This window comes from Lepidochelys kempii, chromosome 2, assembly GCF_965140265.1.
Source record: "Lepidochelys kempii isolate rLepKem1 chromosome 2, rLepKem1.hap2, whole genome shotgun sequence".
Lineage (NCBI taxonomy): Eukaryota > Metazoa > Chordata > Testudines > Cheloniidae > Lepidochelys > Lepidochelys kempii.
The window spans coordinates 236,645,853-236,670,782 of NC_133257.1; the positions used below are offsets into that span (position 1 = coordinate 236,645,853).

General features: G+C 43.6%; 2 protein-coding genes across 5 annotated transcripts in view; one reads left to right on the forward strand and one right to left on the reverse strand.

Moving 5' to 3' along the window:
• APBB1IP (amyloid beta precursor protein binding family B member 1 interacting protein) overlaps positions 1–18,065 on the forward strand; it is a 103,849-nt gene extending 85,784 nt beyond the window's left edge. For all 4 annotated transcript variants that reach the window (XM_073334280.1, XM_073334282.1, XM_073334281.1 and 1 more), the window contains 4 exons: positions 4,407–4,505; positions 5,008–5,125; positions 14,893–14,984; positions 15,776–18,065. In XM_073334280.1, coding sequence (XP_073190381.1) covers positions 4,407–4,505; positions 5,008–5,125; positions 14,893–14,984; positions 15,776–16,318 — 852 coding nt within the window. In that variant the 3' untranslated portion in view covers positions 16,319–18,065. The remainder of the gene's footprint in view (positions 1–4,406; positions 4,506–5,007; positions 5,126–14,892; positions 14,985–15,775) is intronic.
• LOC140907712 (protein adenylyltransferase SelO-like) overlaps positions 183–24,930 on the reverse strand; it is a 76,626-nt gene continuing 51,878 nt past the window's right edge. The window contains exon 18 of the mRNA XM_073334292.1: positions 183–700. Coding sequence (XP_073190393.1) covers positions 678–700 — 23 coding nt within the window. The 3' untranslated portion in view covers positions 183–677. The remainder of the gene's footprint in view (positions 701–24,930) is intronic.

The following is a 24,930-nucleotide window of genomic DNA, read 5'->3' on the forward strand; positions in this document are numbered from 1 at the left end:
GAAATGAAAAGGATACAGAACAAGAGAGCATTTTTGTCTTTTCACCTGAAACAACTTAATCCTTTAGAATCAACATTTCAGGTGAGTATTTAAATTAAAATCAGGCCTCCGCCAGTAACCTGAAGGAAGCAAATGTAAAAAGATTATTTATTTATTAATAAGCTGTTTCAGAGATGTAGGGAAACAGGGCCCTGCACTGAAGAGCTCACAATCTAAGTAAGTGTGTAAGTTTTTGCAGGATTGGTGCCTAAACAATATAGAGGGAGGGAAGGGATATAATAAATGCTTTTTCTTTTCTCTGCAAAGGTATTCTCTTTAGTTAACAGGAACTATTGATTTTTTAAAAAAATAGCTACACCAAAACGATTGCTTCAGTCACTTGGGAAGTGTAGGTCAGAAGCAGAAGTACCTTATGGCGATGCAGTCGTTTGTTTTAGGTAAGCACATTCTCTGCACATTTTAGGTAAATCAGGCAAGCCTCCAGGCTGGTATTCTGGTTGCAGGGAATATGTGGAGTCAGGATGTAACTGAATTTAGAAGCAATTAGCCAAACTTTTATCTCAGTTTTCTGGGTGTCCAACTTGATACTTCGGGGTTGATTTTCCAAAGTGTTGAGCACCCACCTCTTCCATTGATTCCAGTTGTAGCAGATACTCAGCATTTCTGAAAACCACTCCTCAAGGGATGTCAAAATGGGCACCTAAAAAACACAAAGGTACCCAAAATCAATAGCCACTTCTGGCATTTCTGGCCTAACTCCAAAGCCATCAGTTTGTGGATCAGGGCTCAGTTTTGTAGACAGTATCACCTCCCAGAAACTTTGGGTAACTAGCTTTACAGAGTTTTGGGCAAGGAAGTCAATGAGATACCTGAATAGATCTATAGCTTACTTTTCATTTTCATGGTTGGAAGAAGATGAAGAAAGATAACATGTTATTGAGAGATTCTCTCTCTCTCTCTCTCTCACACACACACACACACTCACTCTTGTTTAGGCATTAGGCACAAGCCATAGAACCCACATCTTTCAGTTCCTGTTTCACTGTAGGCTTTCAGTGTGTTCTATCTTGTTTTCTTTAGGCATAAGGTTTACTTTATACTTTAAATTCATCTGCACACAACAGTTTTTGGTTTTGCTAGGCTTCTTGAAAAATAAGATCTTTATATTCAAGTGTTTCCTTATTATCTATTCAAATAATGCTTGGGAGGGACACAGTGTGTTACATGACACTTGGAAAGAAGCCAAAGGGTTGGAGTGGAGAACTGAGGGTCAGGGCCTGGGTTCTATTCCTGACCCTTTTACCGGTTTTCTGGCTGATCTTTGGCAAGGCCCTGAAAGGCCTAATTTTCAAAGGGAGAACCTGCAGCTCTCTCTGATTTCATGTGAAATTTCAACACTTCTGAAAATTAGGCCCTTAGCCAATATGTGCTTCAGTTTCCCCATCTGTAAAATGGTGCTAATACTCCCTCCCCACCGTTATTAAGCACTGTGAGATCTATGGGATGTAATAAGATCTGTTATAGATTATTTTTCAGGCCCTATATTAGCAGAGTGGGTTTCTGTGGCTTTTAACATAAAGCCTGAATTCCCTTTTTGCTTCTTTGGAGTTTGCTTGAATGTTATCACTTTTCACTGGACCTATGGCTTCTGAGGAGCTGCTTTTTGAATTGTTGTCCTTTATAATTCACTTGATTGCTGGAAGTTTCCAAGGAAAAGGGAAATAAACCTCTTCAGAGAAGAAAGATGTTTTTGCTTTGCCATCTGATCATTGCAGTGAGCTTTCCGAAACACAGCGTGCACTGAGCCTGGAGGTGTGTGTGCTGGGTAACGCTGTGAGGCATTCTTGAGGTTGAGTCTCTCTCAGTTCTCTTGAACAGTATGGCTCTTCATCCCCCCTAAACTACGGCAATGCTTAGCTGGCAGTCATGCTACTTCCTTTTCAGCATTGTTGATTCCAGTGAGAAAGCTTCTCTTAGCGTTTGTCCAAGTTATTTGGGTTAAGTACAAATTTCCTTTCAGGAAGTTCTCACAAGTGATATTAAATGTGGTATTTGAAAAACTGAGGGAGACTCACAGGATCGTCGAACTGCTGTTCATTTTGGTGGGAAGAGAGGACCCTCTCTCTCATCGTATGTGCAGTGTGCCGGGACATTTGGTAGCATCCTCATCCGCCAGTGCTATAAAACCTTTGAAAAGTATTTGATGCCATCTGCTGGACTGAACAGAATATTACAAGTCAGACCAAAAATTCCCTGGCATCTTGTGAAACAAGCATCAGGAGTTGAAATTATCCATATGCCCATTCTAGCCCCTCCATATGAGAGGGGCTCTGGTCTGGAGATGTTCTTCACACCAGGAAACTGAATTGGACCTTGGATGTTCTGAGTTGGAGTTCCCCAGGATAAACAACCAACAGTGCACTTGGATAAAACCAGTGAAATAAGCCAGTGATAATGTCTTTGTAACCCTTTTGTCAGCAGTTGTCAGCAGCAAAAATGGCCAGGTTCAAATATCTAGGGGTTCTTCCTAGAATTAACCAATACTACCACAAGCTTGAACCCCTACCCAGAAAACCGGGAAAACTAAATATTGCCTCTGTGCACCCTTAACTGGCATGCACCAACTTTGTGTATAAAACAAAGAAAATGTTATTGGGGGAAAGGAATACGGCATTAATTTGGGGAAACACAACAACATAAGTTATTCATACGTTTATATGAGTAGTAGGTAAAACACTCACCCACAGTCTTTTTGGCAGTAATCCTTTGCCTCAGTTTCCCCACCTGCTGATGTGAACACCCGATGGACATATGTCCCTTTAACACCTCACTTTCTCACTAGTGCACCCCATATACCCCACCCACCCATGGGTTTTGGCGTTTTTTTGGTCAGTGATTAGTCCTGGAGTGTGGGAATACAGTCAGGCAGACTCATCTCTGGCCTCAAAAAGGAAGTACTGCCTTAGTACTACCTCTGCATCATATCTTATCAGGATGCAGGTCCTTGGACTCCAAACCTAGCAATAGTGACTGCTGCTCTAGAGGTGCTATGTAGGTGCCAGACATAGGTCCTTACGAGAGTGAATTCAGTTCTATCATTGCACTATGGAAGAGGTTCAGTGACAAATAGGGTGACCAGACAGCAAGTGTGAAAAATCGGGACAGGGGGAAGGGGGTAATAGGAGCCTATATAAGAAAAAGACCCAAAAATCGGGACTGTCCCTATAAAATCGGGACATCTGGTCACCCTAGTGACAAAGGACCCTGGAGCACAGTCCCGGGCACAAGAGATTTACTTCTCACAAGGTAAGAACCCTGTGTGACTAGCTGTACTGTCCAGCTGTGCAATAGTTTGGGGTTATGGCAATGCCTATCAGGGCATATTAAGTACAGTTTTATGCCCTTTTGTCACACACTAGGTAGGGTAACATTTAATTTCCCCCTACATCCAGCACTTTGGTTGTTTTGGTTAAAATTAATTAAAGTTCACACTGGGAGGGCGGATGGATAACATAAGGTCTGCTCATCCTGTCTCGTCTCCTTGTTCACCAATAGATAGTAGCAGAAATCTCCTGAGTTTAGAGTTTCAGAGCTGCCCAGGTTTACATCCTACTCTACTGTAGCATTGAAGGCTAGTTCCTTCAAAGTCTAAAATCAATAGGTGCAATTTTCAGGCAAGCAGTCTGACTGAAATTTGAAGCAGACTCTGAACTGTAGGGATATATCAGTGTTGAGCAGTAGCAGTAAGAGTTCCAAAACCAGTTCAAAGAATCAAAGGATTTAAGTGCCCTGGAAAAAGTGATTACTTTTGGTAGTGTTGCATTATGTATAAATCTATAGCTACAATAGGATGAAATTTGGCACCCATGTTGGTGAGAGGTACAACAGATAAAGGGGCATAGAACAAAAACTTGGAGTAATAGCGTAGAGCTAACTCACAGGAAGACAATGAGTCTAAAGACAAAAATCTGTTTCAGCTGAAGATCTGTGCTTATCCAAATTGAATGTGCTCTTTAGAAATGATAATCATGTTGTATTTTCAGGCTGGATGTGTTACAGATTGCAACAGACTTCCTCTGTTTACATATTGAGCGCTAGGCACTGAACCATGACATTTCTAGACTTTATTGACCTGTAGGTCACATTTTAGCTTTCTAAAACTCAGGTATTTACATTGCAGACATCTCTTACAACCTGTTACATTTATTATAAGCAAATGCTACAAATGTTAATCCCTACGTGCTGCAGTTTTTTATTTCATTTTTTACACACTGATAATTGTCATCTTCATGTTAACGTGCTCTAGAAAGGCAGTGTTCCCATTGCAATCACCATATGGGGCTTTGACTTTTTTACATTTTGCCTGATATATGTAGGTTTCTAACTGCAAGAATTATTCATTCCAGCATCCCCAGATTCAAAAGGAATCACAATATATCAAGTATTTATGCTGTGATGACCAATGGACTCTACAGCAGTGGGTAACAGGAATCAGAATTGCCAAGGTGAGAACGAAGACAATTTTCTTCTCTCCCCCCTGTCCCAACTCCCTCAGCTAACTGGTTGTCATCAAGGCTCAGTGCATCCAGTCAGTGAACAGTAAGTAGCTTGATCCTAGCTTCTGTAATTGCCACTGTTTCTTGCTGTGGGATGACACCAAATAGACATCCCCCAGGCTTCCCCGGTGCCCCTTTACAAAGTGCTTTGACTATAGCATACGGTGCTATAGTATTATTCTAAGCACTTATCTTGCATTGAGTGGATCCTAGGGCAAAATCCCATTGAAATCAATAGGGTGCAGGGATCAGTAGACTCTACGCAGGTGCAGGGATTCTCCCTGGCATGTCCCAGTACAGATTCAGGCTCACTATTTGTAGAAATAGCTGCTTTCTAACAAAATTTGGGAAAGGGTTCAAAAAAATGCAGCTCACAGCAAATGTGTGTTTGGACATGCAGACAGTTGCGTTGACTCTGCTCCAGGATTAAAGGTGCGCTTTATTTCCCCAGTATGGCAAGACACTGTATGATAACTACAAACGTGCAGTACAAAGGGCCAGCTTGGCCTCTGGATGGGCAAACCTGGCGACTGTGAAACCAGCTGTCACTGCAGGATCATCCTTGACAGGTATCTACACTGTTTGACATGGTTAAACCTTAGGCAAGAGTGCTGGGGATTTTCTGTCCCATGAGCTTAGTAATAAGACTTTTTGTTCTGGCCCACAATTGTAATCCATAGCCATGAGATACTGCTACAGGAAATAAATTCACATCTTCAAACATAAGTCACCAAGAGCAGAATAGAGTTAACATGCATTCCTGGCACATTGAATAGAATGCTTTTTTGGTGGCTTCCATATATAGATTCCCCTTCACTATGCCTCATCTTGACTAAATGGCCAAGATCCTGTAGTCTCTCATTCAGAGAAAGACATGTTCATCATCTCTACATTGTCACTCTTGGAACGTTTGCTCCAGTGGGCTTTCCTGAGGATGATGCTGTTTTCACTCCAAGAAGTGATCAGGACAGCAGTGAGCCACTCTATCTAAAAATCAGAATGAGATAAGGAAGAGAACACTATTTCCATCACAGCGTGGGACAAGAGGCCCCAGAGTCTTTAGCAAACTCATCTTCACTACAGCACAGTCACAAAGGGGGAGCGTGGGGGCAATTTCTAACTTTACATCTGTTAGTATATCTGTTGCTTTCTGTTGCCCATTTATCACTGTAGAGCAGCATTTCCCAAACTGTGGCGGGCTCAGGGGATTGTGAGGGTACAAAGGGTCATAAGACATTAAAAGTGTGTGTGGGGGAGTTGGGGGTGTGGAGAGAAAATGCAAGAAAGCCAGAATATGTTCCAGTTGAAGTAGCTCCTGTCCCAGGGAGCTGGCTGGGCTCGGCTTTCCATGCTGGGTATTGTGATCCCATGCACCAAGGACGAGGTCACAGTGCCACTCAGATTAGGCCTGGCTGCCCTGCAGTCAGAGAGGCAGGGCCCCTGTGTACCAGGGGCCAGGTCGCAATGCCTCAAGTGTGGAAAATTGAGGCTAGCTGTCCCTATGGGCCAGGAGCTACTGCTGCAGGGTGAGTGGGGGGGAGGCTGGGTCTCACTCTGCAATTCACACACACATGGACCTGCCACCCCTTAGTGGCAGCACCCAACCACCCTTTCTCCTGGGCTTCCCACTCCCCACACCCATCTTTGTGCTTTTAACTTTCCCCAAAATACCCAAACCAAAGCAAAAAAAACCCAAAAAACAAGCCACACCTCTGACTCCTGGGGATCTCATTGACATAGGTGAGCCCCCCAAAGGTGGAGGGTGTACCCTGAAGAAGTTTGCTGAAGAGGCATAACAGGGTATGACAATAATAGTAACCTGCACAACTATTTTTACTTCACACATTTGAAATATATTTTATTTGTTACGAAAAGTGTTCTGGGCCCCCTTTAAATAATTACAATACCCAATGCCTTTAAAACTAGTTAAAATCAAATTAAACAAACTATCCCCACCCCACCAGTATTGTCACCTTCCACATTCCCCCATCACAACGCTAAATAAATAAATAAAATCATCCCACTCCAGAATTCTCTAGATACCTTCCCCAGGCCTTACCTGCCCTCGCCCCAAATGCCTGGGGGGGAGCAGCATGCCTGGAAAAGTTCAGGTTCCTGGCGACCAGCAAAGGGACTGAGTTCCAAAGTCAAGGGGAACTCCCTGCCAGCGGCTCCATTTGAGAGGCATGGGACGGCTTCTGGAGGGGTGGCGGATTGACTCAGATTTGATGTTGTGATGGGGAGTGACTGACTTCAGTAGGTTTCCACGCAAGTGCAGGAATCCATGCTAGGAGATCCCAGAACAGGAGCAGGGCTTACTTGAGCATATGCACGTCTATGGTTTTGACCATTGACAAGAATCTAGGCATAGGTCATAATAAGTGATCACACAACACACTGCATGTCTCTCACAGCAGAAGGATAGCTGTCTTCTAGACCAGTGGTTTTGAAACTACAGGTTGTGAGCCATTACTGGGTTACAGAATGTAAGGCACTGGGTCACGGCGACTCTGGTCAGCACTGCTGACTGGGCCGTTAAAAGTCCCATCAGCGGTGCTGCCTGGCTAAGGCAGGCTAGTTCTTACCTGTTCTGACACCGTGCTGTGCCCTGGAAGTGGCCAGCATCAGGTCCGGCTACTAGGCAGGGGGGCTGCAGGGCTCCACGTGCTGCCCCTGCCCCGAGCACTCCCATTGGCCAGGAACCAGCCAATGGGAGCTGGGGGGGGAAGCGGTGCCTGCAGGCGAGAGCCGCACGGAGCCACTTGCGCGCCTCCGCCTAGGAGCCACACCTGCTGCTGGCCGCTTCTGGGGCACAGCGTGGTCCGTGGTGCCAGGACAGGCAGGACCCGTGGTGCCTGGCCTTAGCACCACTGCTGCGCCACTGCCTGGGAGCCACCCGAAGTAAGCCCGCACCCCAACCCCGTGCCCCAATCCCCTGCCCCAGCCTTGAGCCCCCCCCAACCTGGAGCCCATTCCTGTACTCCAAATCCCTCATCCCTGGCCCCATTCGAGCCTGCACCCCCAGCTCAGAGCCCTGACCCCCTTTCGCACCCCAATCTCCTACCCCAGCCCAGAGCCCCTTCCTGCACCCCAAACCCCTCATCCCTGGCCCCACTCCAGAGCCTGCACCCCCAGCCCAGAGCTCTGACCCCCTCCTGCACCCCAACCTCCTGCCCTAGCTCAGAGCCCCCTCCCACACCCGGAACCCCTCATTCCTGGCCCCAACCTGGAGCCATCACCCCTGCACCCCAACCCCCTGCTCCAGCCCTGAGCCCCTCCCACACCCCAAACCGCTCATCCCCAGCTCAATTGGGTCACAGGCATCAACAATTTTCTTCAACTGGGTCGCCAAAAAAGAAGTTTGAAAACCACAGTTCTAGACTATACATGGAACCTGAATGTGTGTGAGGGGGAGAAGCTTTGATAATTTTAAATTATTATTTCAGTGGGAGCCAGGGGTACTCAGGGATTTTAAATCATGGGAGGGTTTTTTTATATTTATATGGATGTGTGTGTGCAAATTATATACACAGACAAACACACAGTGGAACACAATCAAAATACAAATGACCTATAGTGGTGATACTGATTAATTTCATACATTATAACATGTTCAAATATAGAATAGAAGCAGTAAACCAAGCGAACACTTCCACTGCCTATTAATCTGAAAGAATGGCTCATATTAAATGGTCATATACCTGTTGAAAGATGTTATTAACTGATATCACTGTAGACTTATCGATTGAGGGTTATTAACATTCTAGTGCAGGTAGGTTATTGGGACTATACATACACTCTGCGAGCATCTATCACCCGAGGCCAGTGGTCCCCAACGCGGTGCCCGCGGGTGCCATGGCGCCTGCCTGGGCATTTATGTGCGCCCGCCTACGGACAAGGGAGCACTTCCGCCGGACAACCCGCCGCCGAGGAGCGCGGCCGCTGGACAACCAGCTGCCGAAATGCCGCCCAGAAGCGGCAACGCCAAGGAACGTCGCCGCTGAAATGCCACCATTTCGGCGGCTGGTCGTCCGGTGCCCGTCACACTCTCTTCTGGGAACATGAATATGCTATTGCAACAGAGAGGTTGGGGACCACTGCACTAGCCCAACATAAAATACAGCTAATTAGATGTGGCCAGAACTTAGTCTCCCCCTGTCCCCCCTTCCTTTTTATCATATGGAATGTCTAACAATGAGCAGCTGCTGGCTGACATTCTAAAATGGGGCGGAATATTTTTTCAAACTGCCATTCACAATATTGGCTGGAATTAATAGCAGCGCTCTCTCTACAAGCCTGCACTAACACGAGAGGGAGTTTTGTTTCATCAGCCTCGATAACCGCTGAAGCATTGCTCAGATGGCAGGTGGCGCTTCCTGTTCTCATATCTCATTTGTAGCATGTACGGTGATCGGAACGTTGTGGCCAACGTTTGAGGTATCTGCAAACACCCAAAGTGCAGAGTCTGTGGTTTTTTAAGGGTCCTTTGTGCCAAAGTAATCTCATGCAATATGTTGTTTTCATCTCTGTCTTGCTACATTAATCTTCATATGGTTGAACGCACAGTGTATAGTTTTGCCAACACATCAGGGTGTTCAAAAGACCAAGGCTGCTGCTGTTCCCTGTGCAAGGGGCCTGTTGCTATACAGGACATTTTGTATTCTATTTTGGACAAAAATTTGCCAATTTAAAAAACTGTTAATAATTTTGTTTGAACATTGGAAAGACTATAAAACAAAATTAGAGAGAAGGCAGCATGGAATTACTCTGGATTTTCACTGATGTAATGGAACATGCTTTAGCTGGCTGTCCTTGTGTATAGCAGGTTGGGGATCAAGTGCCAAATGGTGCCCTTAAGTCTTGTGCCATTTGGAAAATAGAGACAGAGCCATTAATGCCAGGAGGCATTGGCAGCGGGTTTCCATTTAGCTATTCCCTGACTTCCTGATTATATCATTTTGCCAGACAGGTCCACTGTGCGGAGAGGGCCAGGATACAGCGCCCTACATCTATCCACCCTCTCCCCTTCTAGGGTCAGCAGAACTGGAGATTAGAACATTTTTGACCAGACTGACCCAAAAGCTCTCACTGTTTGTGAATTGTTCTTCAGTGCCATTCACGGAAAGACTACACACACCAAGTAGGGAAAATGTGTCCCCCCAGCTAAGCAGCTGGATTATGGATCCCAGCTGGTCCACCAATCTCTCTGCAGGGTGCTTGCACCCACTGACTTGTACCTAGTGGTCCACATGATTGATTGCAGCTTATGGAAGTTCCTTGTTGAATTTTTAACAAACATTGAATATAGTGCCCATAATCAGCATGGCACATGGAATTAAGTAGATTTATTTCAATGAATACATAAAAAGCAGAGACCCCAGGCCAAGTTCTACCCTGACTTGCATCATGTGTAGCCGTAGTGAAGTCAATGACACAGCAGAGTTTGGTCTTGCTTCTCTGTTTGTTAAAGCTGTGTGATCTGTAAATCTTCTAATCAAGTCATTTACTGTTAATACTTGGAACTTTGCACATCATATTCATAGCACCTATTTCAGAGGTGGGCAAACTACAGCCCCCGGGACCGTCCTGCCCAGCCCCTGAGCTCCCGGCCGGGGAGGCTAGTCCCCGGCCCCTCCTCCCCTGTAGCTACGCCGCTTGCGCCCGCCCACCTCCCAGGCTTTCCAATAAGCCTGTCCTGCCGCCGGCATGGTAAGGGGGTGGGGGCGCTGGATAAGGGGGCAGGAGGTCCCGTGGGGCAGTCAGGGGACAGGGGGTGGTTGGATGGGGTGGAGGTTTGGGGCAGGGTGGTCAGGAGATAGGGAGTGGGGGAGTTGGATAGGGGGTGGGGTCCCTGGGGGTCAGGGTCCTGGGCAGGGACAGGGAGCAGGGGGGTTTGGATAGGGAGGTGGGGGTTCTGGGGGGGCAGTTAGGGACGGAGTCCCAGGAGGAGGTGATCAGGGGACAAGGGGGGGGGTTGGATGGGTCAGGGGTCCTGGGGGGCCTGTCAGGAGGTGGGGGTGTTGAGAGGGGTTGGGGCAGTCAGGGGACAGGGAGCGGGTGGATAGGGGTTGGGGCAGTCAGGGGGGCAGTTAGGAGACAAGGAGCAGGAGGGGTTGGATGGGTCTAGGGTTCTGAGGGGGCAGTCGGGGGGCAGACTGTTTGGGGGGGCACAGCTTTCCCTACCCGGTCCTCCATACCGTTTCGCAACTCCGATGTGGCCCTCGGGCCGAAAAGTTTGCCCACCCCTGACCTATTTACTAAATGGACAAATGCAGCAATTTTATTTGCACATGCCAGGACGAAAAACATCTGTGTTCAGACATGTATTACAGGATATTCAGTGCTCATTAAAACCCTGATCCAAGAAGCACTTGAGCACAAGTAGTCTCACTGACTGGTCCTGTGGTTAAAGTGACACACATTTAACTGCTCTGGTGGACTAGGTCTTACATTGGCTGTTTGATAAATTATGGCCAGCTAGTTACATGGTTTCAGTTAGCAAAGAAATCACAGTTCAGTGCTTTCCGATGCAGAAATAACTGTCATAGGGCAGGGGTTCTCAACCTTTTTCTTTCTGAGGCCCCCCACCAACATACTATAAAAAGTCCACAGCCCACCTGTGCCACATAGACTGTTTTTCTGCATATAAAAGCCAGGGCCAGCACAAAGGGGTAGCAAGCAGGGCAATTGCCTGGGGCCTCACACCACAGGGGTCCCTGTGACGCTAAGTTGCTCAGGCTTCAGCCCCAGGTGGCAGGGCTCAAGTCCTGGGCTTCAGCCCCACATAGCAGGACTTCAGCTTTCTGCTCTGGGTCCCAGCTAGACTAATACTGGCCCTGCTTGGCGGACCCCCTGAAACCTGCTTGCGGCCCCGGACCCCTGAATGCATCCGATGAGGTGAGCAGTAGCTCACGAAAGCTTATGCTCAAATAAATGTGTCAGTTTCTAAGGTGCCACAAGTCCTCCTTTTCTTTTTGCGGATACAGACTAACATGGCTGCTACTCTGAAACCTGTCACTGTTATAGAGTATCATGTAGACTTTCTAGAAGATTTAGAGCCTGCGAATCCACAACTACACTTAACTTCAATGGGAGCACCTCTGAGAATCACATCCTTATTTTCCAGCCAGTTTTCTGTGCCTTACATTGTTAGAGAATCTGCTGTAGCAATAGCAGGGACTGATGTTTCTCGTGATGTAAGCACAGGATATGGAAATTGTAGATCATATCTTATTTCTTCAACTGAAAATGTAATCCATAAAGATGCTATAACTCTGAAAGGCCTTTCTTCCATCTTCATTGGGTCTCAGCATAGTAAATTACACTAAGAAAACTAGACTATTTATTGAGGTTCAGAAATTTATGCATCAGATATCAAGGAGGTATGTTTACTTCTTTCACGTGTTGCAGTTTCCAAAGGCCCCAGACTAAACTGGAGAGTTCGTTTAATCCATCCTAGACTATAAAGTTTGTTTTTTCTAGTAACCACAAGCTCTGTTTTGTCATCATTCAGTTTAGCAACACTGACATTTCTACACAGTCCCTTACACAACACTGATAGCATGCAAAACTCTTCCAGGGTTTTAATTTAGTCAGCTAGCAAACATTTACTACTCTGCAGTGTATTCGGTTTCACAAGCCTCCCATAACTCCCTCCTAGAGAAAATACAAAGATTCAGAGCTGTGAACTAAGTTAATAATGAAAAGTAGGGCTGTCAGGCAATTAAAAAAATGTATTATGATTAATCATGGTGTTAAACAACAATAGAATACCAATTATTTTAAATATTTGTGGATATTTACTACATTTTCAAAAATATTAATTTCAATTACAACACAGAATACAAAGTCAACAGTGCTCACTTTATATTTATTTTTAATTACAAATATTTGCACTGTAAAAAACAAAAAAAAATTTATTTTTCAGTTCACCTCATACAAGAACTGTAGTGCAATTTCTTTATTACGAAAATGGAACTTACTAATGTAGAATTATGTACAAAAAACCGTGCATTCAAAAATAAAAATGTAAAACTTTCGAGCCTACAGGTCCACTCAGTCCTACTTCTTGGTCAGCCAGTTTACTCAGACAATCAAGGTTGGTTACAATTAGAAGGAAATAATGCTGCCTGGTTTTTGTTTACAATGTCACCTGAAAGTGAGAACAGGCGTTCGCATGACACTGTTGTAGCTGGTGTTGGAAGATATTTACATGCCAGATGCACTAAAGATTCATATGTCCCTTCATGCTTCAGTGACCATTCCAGAGGACATACTTCCATGGTGATGATGGGTTCTGCTTGATAACAATCCAAAGCAGTGCGGACTGACACATGTTCATTTTCATCATCTGAGTCAGATGCCACAAGCAGAAGATTGATTTTCTTTTTTGATCATTTGGGTTCGGTAGTTTCCACATCAAAGTGTTGCTTTTCTAAAAGCATTCTCCACACCTCGTCCCTCTCAGATTTTGGATGGCACTTCAGATTCTTAAACCTTGTTTCGAGTGTTGTAGCTATTTTTAGAAATCTCACATTGGTACCTTCTTTGCATTTTGTCAAATCTACTATGAAAGTGTTCTTAAAACGAACATGTGCTAGGTCATTATCTGAGACTGCTATAACATGAAATATATGCAGAATGCGGGTAAAACAGAGCAGGAGACATACAATTCTCCCCCCAAGGAGTGCAGTCACAAATTTAATTGATGCATTATTTTTTTAACGAGCCTCATCAGCATGGAAGCATGTCCTCTGGAATGGTGGCCGAAGCATGGAAGGGGCATACGAATGTTTAGCATATCTGGCATGTAAATACCTTGCAACGCCTGCTACAAAAGTGCTGTGTGAGTGCCTGTTCTCACTTTCAGGTGACACCGTAAATAAGAAGCAGGCAGCATTATCTCCTGTCAACGTAAACAAACTTGTTTGTCTTAGCAATTGGCAGAATAAGAAGTAGGGCTGAGTGGACTTGTAGGCACTAAAGTTTTACACTGTTTTGTTTTTGACTGCAGTTATGTAACCAAAAAAAAATCTGCATTTGTAAATTACACTTTCACGATAAAGAGATTGCACTTCAGTACTTGTATGAGGTGAACTGAAAAATACAATTTCTTTTATCATTTTTACAGTGCAAATATTTGTAATAAAAAAAATAATATAAAGTGAGCACTGTGCACTTTGCATTCTGTGTTGTAATTAGAAAAGGAGGACATGTGGCACCTCAGAGACTAACAAATTTATCTGAGCATAAGCTTTCGTGAGCTACAGCTCACTTCATCAGATGCATGTATTTTCCACTGCATGCATCCAGTGAAGTGAGCTGTGGCTCACGAAAGCTTATGCTCAAATAAATTGGTTAGTCTCTAAGGTGCCACAAGTACTCCTTTTCTTTTTGCGGATACAGACTAACATGGCTGCTACTCTGAAATCTGTGTTGTAATTGAAATCAATATTGAAAATGTAGAAAAACATAAAAAAATATTTAATAAATGTCAATTGGTATTGTATGGGTATAAGTGTGATTATTTTTTTTAATTGTGATTAATTTTTTTTTAGTTAATTGAGTGAGTTAACTGTGATTAATTGACAGCTAATGACAACTAATGAAAAGGGATGACCCCATCCATAATATCCTAAGACCTGAAATCTGACAGCCTTATCCATATAGAATGATTATACTTTTGTCTCTAAACGTAAGCAGGCTCCATTTTAAAAAAATCCAGGAAAAAATGTATTGTTGTACAGTTAAATTCTCAAACGAAACACTACTAAAAGCGTTAGCAAAATTTTACACTGTAATTAAGAATTCAACCAATGAAAGGTCAGAAAATACCATCCTTAACTCTACCCACATGCCCTGGCTTAACCTGAAGCCCAAAGACCTTCTTCCCTAGTTCTGTGCCATCCTAACTCGGCCCCTTTCCACCAGTGAAATCCAGAGACTCTCATGCTTCCATCACCTTTTGAGACACTGATAATTCCACTCTGATAATCTTTGCAATACTGTTTCCTTTAGGATTGCCAGTTGCACTTAAGGGTAAAATTTGTATGGTCATTGATTTGATGAAATGGTTTCACTTGTTTGTTTTTCACAGCAAGTCAGTCAGAACTGAATAAAAAAGTGGAAAACAAGCAAAAGGCAACGTTTTAACTCTGCATGGTCCTTTTTGATGAAGTAAAATCCATGAGAGTTCAATTACTGTCTTGAGAATTCTAGCTCTTAGTACCCTGCTGGAAAACGAACAGATTTTTTTGTTAATTCTTATTCTTCATTGCTTGAGTTCTGGTTAATTCTGCACATTCAATACACCTGTGTTTTCCTTCCTCTTTTTGAGACATAACAGGCACTGTTCAAGCAAATGGACAGATTCTCCAGAACATACCTCCTGCCAGCTTGGAGGCCCAGAAACACACTGAGATGACAAAGGTACAAACCAGAGGTTTCTGTTGGGGCACTATAGCTAAATTTCACCTCACCCACTCTCTGTCCCTTCAAAGCACTAGAGCATTAAGGGGTAGTGTGTTGGTTTTGCCATTTGGGGAGGTGGATGGCTGACTCCTCCTGTTTCAGTTAACTCTTTCAGAGCCAGGATGGGGTACACAGCCCATTACAAATACTAAACTCTTAAGACAGCACTTTAAATCAGCTGATCTCAAGGTGCTTTATGAAGGAGGTCAGTATCACTATCCCTGTTTTAAAAAAACAGTCTTTAACTGACCACAGGGGTTGTTAGGCACTCCTACTAAAAGCACCGAATGTGCTGCGCTCACAGTTTCTACCAGCCTGGGACCGGAGGCCCAAACTCAAGTTTTGAACTTCACGCCATGGTAGCTCATTGCTCTACAACAGAGCACAGAGCTGACTACAATCTATCTTCCAATTAATATATTTCATTTGTGTTTATTTCTGCCCACCATCTCTGTACAGCTGGGACTAAGAACGTGTACTGGGCTTGTGTGTTCATCCATAGTATAAGGCTTCATTTGAAGGTCAGCCACTACCTGCCCACTATGATTTCTAGGATGGGGAGTCCTGGTTAGATCATTTGAGTTCTGTGTTCTGTTGCAACAAGGAGTTGATTCTGTGACAGTGAGAAATAGTGAAATCAGCTTATGCCTTTCCATACCAATTCAAATGATGTCACTTTGCAACATTAGTTCATAAATGGGCTTACTATAATACCAATCACCACAACTCTGTTGTTTTATTTATTAAAGGATAAGAAACCAAATGATGTCAATGCCTGCTGTTCAGTGCAGCCAACCAGCCAGCCGCAGACATACCAGAATAAACGGGCCTCAATAAAGCCACCACCGCCTCAAAGGCGATCTTCAGCTGTGAGCTCTACACCTCTTCTACCTGTCCAACCCAAACGCGGAAGTGGAGTTTTCACATCAGATCCACTCACTTTTCCAGCACCACCACCACCTGAAATGACAGAGGATTTGCCACCACCGCCACCTGAATTCTGTGAAGATCCTCCAGATTTTGTGCCCCCTCCACCACCCACATGTAGCAGCAGCAGTGAAGACCTGCTACCACCCCCTCCACCTTCACCTCCACCGGCCTCTGTCTCCAGTAAGCCACTACCTGTGACAAAGAAAGCTGTGCCACTTCCTCCAAAAAGACACGTGAACACTGAATGGACAGAAGAACCAAAGTCAACGGGGCTGCCTCCAGCTGGAGGTGGAAGTGGACAGCCAGATCTCATGTCTGATCTGATGAAAGCCCTACAGAAGAAAAGGGGCAACACCTCTTGAAATCTATGGGACAGACTGACTTTAAACCACAGCTCTCATTGTGGGGGTTTCCTGGAAGGGTTGTCCTGGAACAGGAGCCCTGGGAGGAATTCTGCCTGACCCTGAATTCCTCCTGGGAGGTCCAGAGAAGTGCATGCTGGTGGTGATAGCTCTACCACAACTTGAGATGGGGTACTGTGCACTCCCTCTTTACTGAGCCTGCACCCCTAGCTGAGGTGAGAGGTTGGGCCCAAACCCCTGTCCCTCACTCCACTATGAATGGCTAGGGTTGGTGGCAGCAGTACTAGCCTAGATTAGTGCCTTCACTTGGTGAGTGAACGTACAGCCTCTGTGGTGGGATTAGAGCTGGTTGAAAAGGGCCAATTTTTCATGGGAAATTTTTTCATTTTTTTTCTATATGGACCATTTTTTGTTTTCAATTTCTGGGTTTTAATCAAAAATATAGAAAATTTCAACAAAATAATTTTTTTCACCTAAAGTTTTCAGTTTGGTCAAAAACATTTTTCAATTTTATAATTTGGACAAAAGTTTTTTTAATTAAAAATTTTCAACCAGCTCTGTCTAGGATGCAGTGTGGATAAGGCTTTTGGCAGCCGCTCATTCGCACCCTTGCACACCCATGCCTTGCCATCAACAGTCTGCCACTTTGACATTTACTGAAATGGTTTAAATTCAAATGTCCCCATATAAAACTAAAATTACTTTGGTCAGCTATGACAGCGGTTGTTTATAAACTTCATTTATCTGTTTAATTTTTAGACTAAATCATTTTAAGATAACTATTTGTCATTTTTTCCTTTGGTTAACAATTTTTGTCTTAAACTATATCTAAAAATATTCCTCTCATAAAGACTTTCAAATTATCTTGTACTTGTATATGAATTTGTCTCCTTCTACACACGTGTCCTCATTTGTGCTTCTCGTAATTCTCTCTTGGTCACTTAAGGTGCATTCATTATTAGTCCCCAAATAAAAATCTCTTTTATTTTATGTCTGTACAAACAGTGTCAAAGTTAACAAACATGGATCTTTACTGGCATCTGGTATCTCATTCAACTTAAAATATTTTAAGACATCATCTTTGGTATCTCGTGGGCTCTTCCTGTTTTCTTCTTCCCCCTCTTATGAAAGACTGTATAATTAATATGCTTTTGCATTTTCAGTATTTGAAAAACAGGAAAATAAATTGGAGACAATTCATTCTTAGTATAGAATCAATAACTGGAATTACACTAGGAAAGGGTTCCGTGCATCAAAGATCTGAACTAATGAGGGCTACAAGGACATCAATATATAACAACTGATCTCCTCCTGCCCATATAGAAAGGGGTATTCGGCTACCTCCACCTCACTGTGCCAGACTCCCTGCGATCACACGGAGTGCTCTCCAGGTTTCGTGCCTGGGTGATTGGCCAAGGAGAAGTCCACCAACCCCACAAGGAGTCTGCAGGATATTCTGCTGTATTAACTTTACAGCAAAAACACCTTCTGAAGGGGGATTCCCCAGCCTGTGTCTGCCTCTGAAGTACCTGACAGTAGAGTGTCATTTTATGGAGAGTAATTAGGGAGGGATGGATGGAGAATTAGCTATGTGTACTCTTTTGGCATAAAAACCTCTCTCAAAACACACCACGCCTGTCTGATATCTGATTTTTATACCAAATGTTTTTTATTCTTTTAAAAACTATTCAACTGTTATCAAAATAAAGCATAATACAGCATATCACTGAAGTTGTTAATATTTCATAGTAAGTTGGTGCTTCTCTGAACACATGAAGACAACAGACTATTACACAGCTTTTCTGGTGTCCACTGTTCTCAGAGCAATGCTCAGACTACTGCCCCATATCCTCAACTCCTCACTCAATGTATTATAACACAAGGAATTTTTAAATGCAACACACTTTACATTTGTAATTGTGATTGCAAAAATTCAACAACTTATGTTCTAAAAGTGAAAGGTGAACTTTCTTCAAAATACAACGGCAAACTTAAAGGAAAACTCCAGGGATTAGTTATAATGCCTTGGGCGTTTAGCCATTTGTTTACTATGTTTATATCTTTACTGAATTTAAGATCTCTATTTCATGACCAGAGTTGCTGTTTTAATGATGTACTAATGAGTACCATATTGATGATGTAAAGTAAGAATGAAAGCATCTGATCTTCCAAGAATAAGCACTAGAAATCAGAATATTGTAAATGAAAACATTTTTAAAAGATTTTTTTTTTAAATTTCTAACCCTTCTTTATATAACTAATCTGCATTTCTAATACATCTGTCACCATTTTATCTAGGTGCCATATACATTATTAAGGATACTTTGGTCTGAAAAGAAAATTAACATTCCTCCCTATTATAATCCACCAACTCAAATGGTATCAGGTCTTGGCCGTAGTCTTCCAAGAGTAATGTTGCTGGGATGTTTTGCTACTCCATCAGTGAAAGAAAGCCTGCTTAGAAAAATCAATCTTCCATTGTGCCTTAGAAGCAGAAAGTGATAAGGGAGGATTCCACAGGGTATCCCGTTAAAAACACCCAACTTGTGCCTCCATGTCACCCTGACAACTATCAATCACAGTATTTCTACCTCACCCCTAAATCACATCTACGATGGTGGAAAGTGGAGGAAGAGAGAACTTCTGAAATGACAGGCAGGGGCCAAGCTAAGAGCTTTAAAGAGTACAGCACCTTGCACAATGTTGGTGCTTAAACTGCAATAATTTATGGCCATGAAACACATCTGGAATCAGATCGGGAGCTCAGGGTGTAGAGCACTGTGTAATGCTCTCTCCTTGGTATACCTTACCTACAAAGCACCCCTGATGCGGAGTGTCAAGACACTTGTAGATTTCATGTGGCTTTCAGGTACTCCAGCACTGCAGTGATGCAAGATATATAGCTCATGTGGCAGAGACATAACCCAGAAATTAATGTATTAGTCATCACAAACAGCCTCATATCTTGTCATAGCTAGGTAAAAATTGAAGAAAGTATTTTTGATCACTGCTGCTATGTGGGTATTCATAAGAAGCAATGAGAGTAACAGGGCCTGAAGACAGTGCAACAGCTTAACAAAAGAAATTCTGATTATAGAATGAGATTGTAACTCTTGCCAATACCTCAAAATGCTTCCTCTTCTTACCAGCATGACCTCTGCCTTACTAGGGTTGAGCTTTAGCCAGGAACAGTTCATGCAGATTCCAGTTTCTCTCAAACATTGGGACAGGTTGAAAACAGCAGTGTCTGTGTTTGGTGAGAGATAAAGAGTGCAGTATCCCCAACAGAAGGAAGGCATTGCAACTCATAGCTTCTCACAATCTTGCTGAGTGCTCTAATGTAAAGTGGTTGCCATTAAAAAGTCAACATTAGCCAATAGCCATCACAAAGTTGTACCTAAGATTGCCAGTCTGGAGTATATGTGGAATGAAAGAGGTGATAAGGTTGGGTCTGCTGGAACCAATGAGTGAACTACGGAAGAGACGTAGCTGCCCATGACACCCTCTGGGATTGATCCAAGAAGAAGCGAAGCCAGCTTTGAGGGTTCTGTTCATTCCTGCAAGATAGGCCAGCGGCACCTCATGATTAACAATCAAAAACTGATACTAAATGTAAGTATTAGGATAGAAGCTTGGCTTCTGTCAGGATCAACTGTTGTTTTATCAGTGAAAGTCAGGGTTTGTTGGAGCAACTGGCCACCATCTTGATGGAAAAACTGATTATTTTGCTCCTGCTTTCACCATCAAATTGTGAAGGTGAACAGTCCATGTATGAGTATTACCAAAAGATATATTTACGATGTACATCATGTTTGGTGATCACTCCTGTGTACTTATGCATAGGGCCTGAGCCAAAGCCCATTGACATCAATGGGTTTTGGATCAGGCCCATAGGGAAACAATTCCTTAGGTATTACATGAGAGTTTTCCTTTAACCATAAACCATGTACGATGTAGAATTCATCTTTGCTCTTACTAACAAGAGTTTGTACAGTGCTTTGAAGATGAAAGCAGTGCACTGTATGTTTACTATAATACCACGTGGTAGAGATGTTTTGAGGACAGCATTGTCTGGCCTACACATAAGAGACAGTGATTAGATATTTTGGCCCAAACCAAACCAGAATTTTCCCTTTCAACTAATTCAAAGAGCAAGGCTCAAAGCTACATAGTTGTCCTATTTATCCTCGACACAAAAAAGTTTATCCTTAACCATTCTGGTTGGGCTGGCAGAACTGGGTTTTTCAAATTCCACTGCACTATGGCTTTTGTTGCCATAATTATTTGGAGCATATGTCCTTGTCAATGATTCAACAAGAGAAGGTTCCCTTTGAGGACCCACTGCTGAAGCGTCCTCAAAGAGAACACCCTCAGTAACCTCCTCCCATTTATATTGAAGGAGCTCCAGCTTGAACACCTCTACTAATCCCAACAGTGCAATAATGCAATTATAAATATACCTAAGCAACTTTATACTCCCTTGAAATGAAGCTCCCCTTAGTGAGCAGTTTGTCACGTTCTGTGCTAGCTGCTGCTTCTGAATGGAGCTCAGGTGTCATACCATGCAGAGTACATTACAGAATGTAGTGACGAATGCGTGAATAATTGTAGCAAGATTTGTATCCAAAACATACACAGTAGTCTTACAAAACACATGGAAAAAAGGGCTCTTATAGACAACGCTTTCTGTACCTCCAGCAGCACACTGGCATAAGACTTACAGTTGGAAATCCACATCGCAAATGGCAGCAGCGCTCCATCAGTCAGAGATGCCAACAAAATTCTCATCAATTCTTCCAGGGTGCTACTTTTGTCAGCCTGGAGGCCTGTGAGTTTCGTTCCACCCGCCCCCAACCAACATTTTCTGCCTTTTTCCATATCAACCTTTGAGTGGAATGATCTTCCCACCCTAGTTTCCAAAGCCACCAATCTCCTGTCATTCAAATCCCCCCTAAAAATTACTTCCCTGATGCACACAAATCAGTTCATACTACTATTAAAGAAAAGAAAATTAAAACTACCTAGATTTCTGATTTTGCAATGAGTCCTCTCTTCTGCATGTTTCTATTTTAGACTAAGCTCATTAAGGCAGGAACTGTCTTCATTTTTGGTGTTTTGTACAGTGCTTAGAACACTGTGGGCAACTTTCTGGTTCACCAGAGATCTCGCTTTCTATTCCATGTCCTCTTGCTGATGTTCTTTTTCTTGCATTCAAACAAACAGAAATATTATAGCTACTGTTTGCAAATGCTCAGATCACACCCAAGACTTAAAGGACTTTAAGAGGTGAATATAGCTGAACCACTCAATAATAGTGATCCTAATGTAATTACATTTAATATCGATGTAGGGAGGGAAATACCAAAGAAACCCACCACAGCAGCAATGAATTTTAAAAAGGGGAACTACACAAAAATGAGGAAGCTAGTTAAATGGAAATTAAAAGGAACAGTGACAAGAGTGAAATACCTGCAAGTTGCATGGAAATTATTTAAAAACACCATAATAGAGACTAAAATTAGATGTATACTCCAAATAAAAAACAGTAAGCAGAATTAAAAAATGCTACCATGGCTAAACAACAGAGTAAAAGAGGCAGTCAGAGGCAAAAAGGCATCCTTTAAAAATCAAAAGTGAAATCCTAACGAGGAAAATAGAAAGGAGCATAAACTCAGGCAAGTGAAGCATAAAAGTATAATGAGGCAGGCCAGAAAAGATTTTGAAGAGCAATTAGCAAAAGACACAAAAACTAAAAGCAAACAACTTTTTAAGTACAGCAGGAGCAGGAAGCCTGCCAAAAAATCAGTAGGGCCACTAGACGATCAAGATACTAAAGGAGCACTCAAGGAAAAGAAGGCTGTTTCAGAGAAGCTAAATGAATTCTTTGCATCAGTCTTCACTACAGAGGATGTGAGGGCAATTCCCACACATGACCCATATTTTTAGGTGACAAATCTGAGGAACTGTCCCAGATTGAGGTGTCAGTGGAGGAGGTTTTGGAACAAATTGATAAATTAAATAGTAATAAGTCACCAGGACCAGATGGTATTCACCCAAAGGTTCTGAAGGAACCCAAATATGAAATTGCAGAACTACTAACTGTGGTAAGCAACCTATTGCTTAAATCAGCTTCAGTACCAGATGACTGGAGGAAAACTAAAGTAACATTGACTTTTAAAAAAGGCTCCAGAAGTGATCCTGGCAATTACAGGCCAGTAAGCCTAATGTAAGTACCAAGCAAATTGGCTGAAACTACAGTGAAGAAAAGAATTATCAGACACATTGATGAACATGATATTTTGGGGAAAAAACAATTGGCTTTTGGAAAGGGAAACCATTCTTCACCAATCTATTACAATTCTTTGAGGGTGTCAAGAAACATATGGACAAGAGTGATCTGGTTGATATGGTGTACTTGGAGCTTCAGAAAGAAAGGTCCTACACCAAAGGCTCTTCAGCAATGTAAGCAGTTATGGGATAAGAGGGAAAGTCGTCTCATGGATCAGTAACTGGTTAAAAGATGGGAAACAAATGATCAATTTTCAAAATGGAGAGAGGTAAATACCAGGATCCCCCAAGAATCTGTACTGGGATCTGTGCTGTCCAACATATTCATAAATGATCTGGAAGAGGTAATAAACAGTTGATACAAGAGGTTTTGCTTTTAGCTGTTCTGATCCTGTATAAAAGCCTGCAGCACTCAGGACAGAGACGTGCAGAAAAACAGCTAGAAAGGGGTTTAAAACATTGTAAAAAAATCACCTCTCCAAATTAGCATAACAATGATGGTGGTAGTATCATAATGCTTTAGCTTGCATAAAACAGTAGTTTTAGGATTAAGGCTTTAGATAAGTAGTGATTAATGATAGTTTAGAACTAAAAATAAAAAATAGCAGCTGCAATGATTCTCTATTAGAAAGCATCAAAATGAAGGACACACACTGAATTGACCAATAGCGGATAAGAGACAGGGATGAAGTAAAGTTCAGCAGGTATGACTCAACTCACTCTCCAAAATACCTAAAGGGTGGAGCTAGGAGGAGGATTTATACTAATAGCTAGGAGGAGGCTCAGTTAGTTTCAGTGACAGATGAAGCTGATTGGCTGAGATGATCTCATTAAGCAGGGATTTCTGTACTTGAAAAAGCAACCAATTAGAGAAGGCCAGAGACTGAGACAGAGTTGTAAGATTAAGGCTTTAAATAAGCAGAAATTAACGGTCATTTAAATTTAGGGCAGCTTTCACCTCAGCAGCAGCAATTGCTTTCCGTTGGCAGCAGACAATGTCAAACATCCGCAGACAGCGTTTCACTTTTGACAGATCAGAAGGACCCTATTGATGACTCAGAGGGATCTAAGAATAGTAGAAGTGTAGTTTTCTGTTCACTATCAAGGAATATATGGGTTTTGCTTGTAAACAAAGCCAGATGCCTGTGGTCTGAGTGAGATCTTCCCCTATCCATCCGGCAGTCACTTGGCCAGTGCTTATTGGATGTTAAATGTTAGAAGTTAAATGCTAGTGTTAAGTGAACAATTACATTGTTATGTCTTTTATTTGCTGCACCACTTTAATTCTTCTAATTGTAGATCTATTGCATTTTGCTCTGTTCTATATATCCTTTCTTGCTTTTCTAAAACACACTGTAACCACTTATTTCTTTAAATAGATAATACTTTTGTTTTTGAAGAACAACTGCTTGTGTGTTTGTTCTTGAGCAGAAGACTGTATCCGTGTCCAGGACCCGCTCTAGGATTTTTGCTGCCCCAAGCAAAAAAATTTTTGGCCCCCGCTTTTTTTTCGTGCCCTGCCCCCGGCTCTGCCCCTTCCCAACCCTGGGCATGCCGCATTTTCCCCACCCACCCATTGCTTCCTGTGGCTCCCCTCCCCCACCCTAGCTCACCTCTGCTCCCCTGAACAAGCCGCCACTCTGCTTCTCCCCCCTCCCTCTCAGGCAAGGGAAAGGCAGTGCGTTCAGGGGAGCAGGTGGAGTGGAGGTGAGCGGGGGGGGAAGTGCAGGAAGTAATGGGGTGGGTAGAGGAACCGCTCCCCGCCCCAGCTCACCTCGCCTCCCCCGAGCGCACCGCCGCTCCGCTTCTCCTTCCCAGGCTTGCCGCGCACGAAGGGAGGGGGGAGAAGCGGAGAGGCCGTGGCGCGCTCAGGGGGGCAGGCGGAGGCGGAGCGGAGGCATGTTCCTAGGGGTGGCCTGGCCGGCACCGGAATGCCGCCCCTAGAAATGTGCCGTCCCAAGCACCTGCTTGTTTTGCTGGTGCCTAGAGCCGGCCCTATCCGTGTCCTTTCAAGGGTTAGCAAGACATGCTTGCTCGGGGGAGCCCTCTGCGGGTCAGAGACAAGCCCCTTGGTAACACTCTGGCCAGGCCTGCTGATGGCAGCGGGGCAGGGGATACTGCCTGGGAGGGCTGCCGGGCTCCTCGGCGTGCATGGGGTGGTACTGGCGGCAGCAAAGGCAGCTGGGCGGGCAGGTGGAAGCCCTGGCTGTGCCAGAAGAGCAGACCCAGCAGCGCAGCCGGCAGCAGCTCGCTGGGCACCAGGCAGTGCAGGTGCAGCACCACCCCAGTGTCAGGCAGACTGCATCCACGCGGGCACATCCACG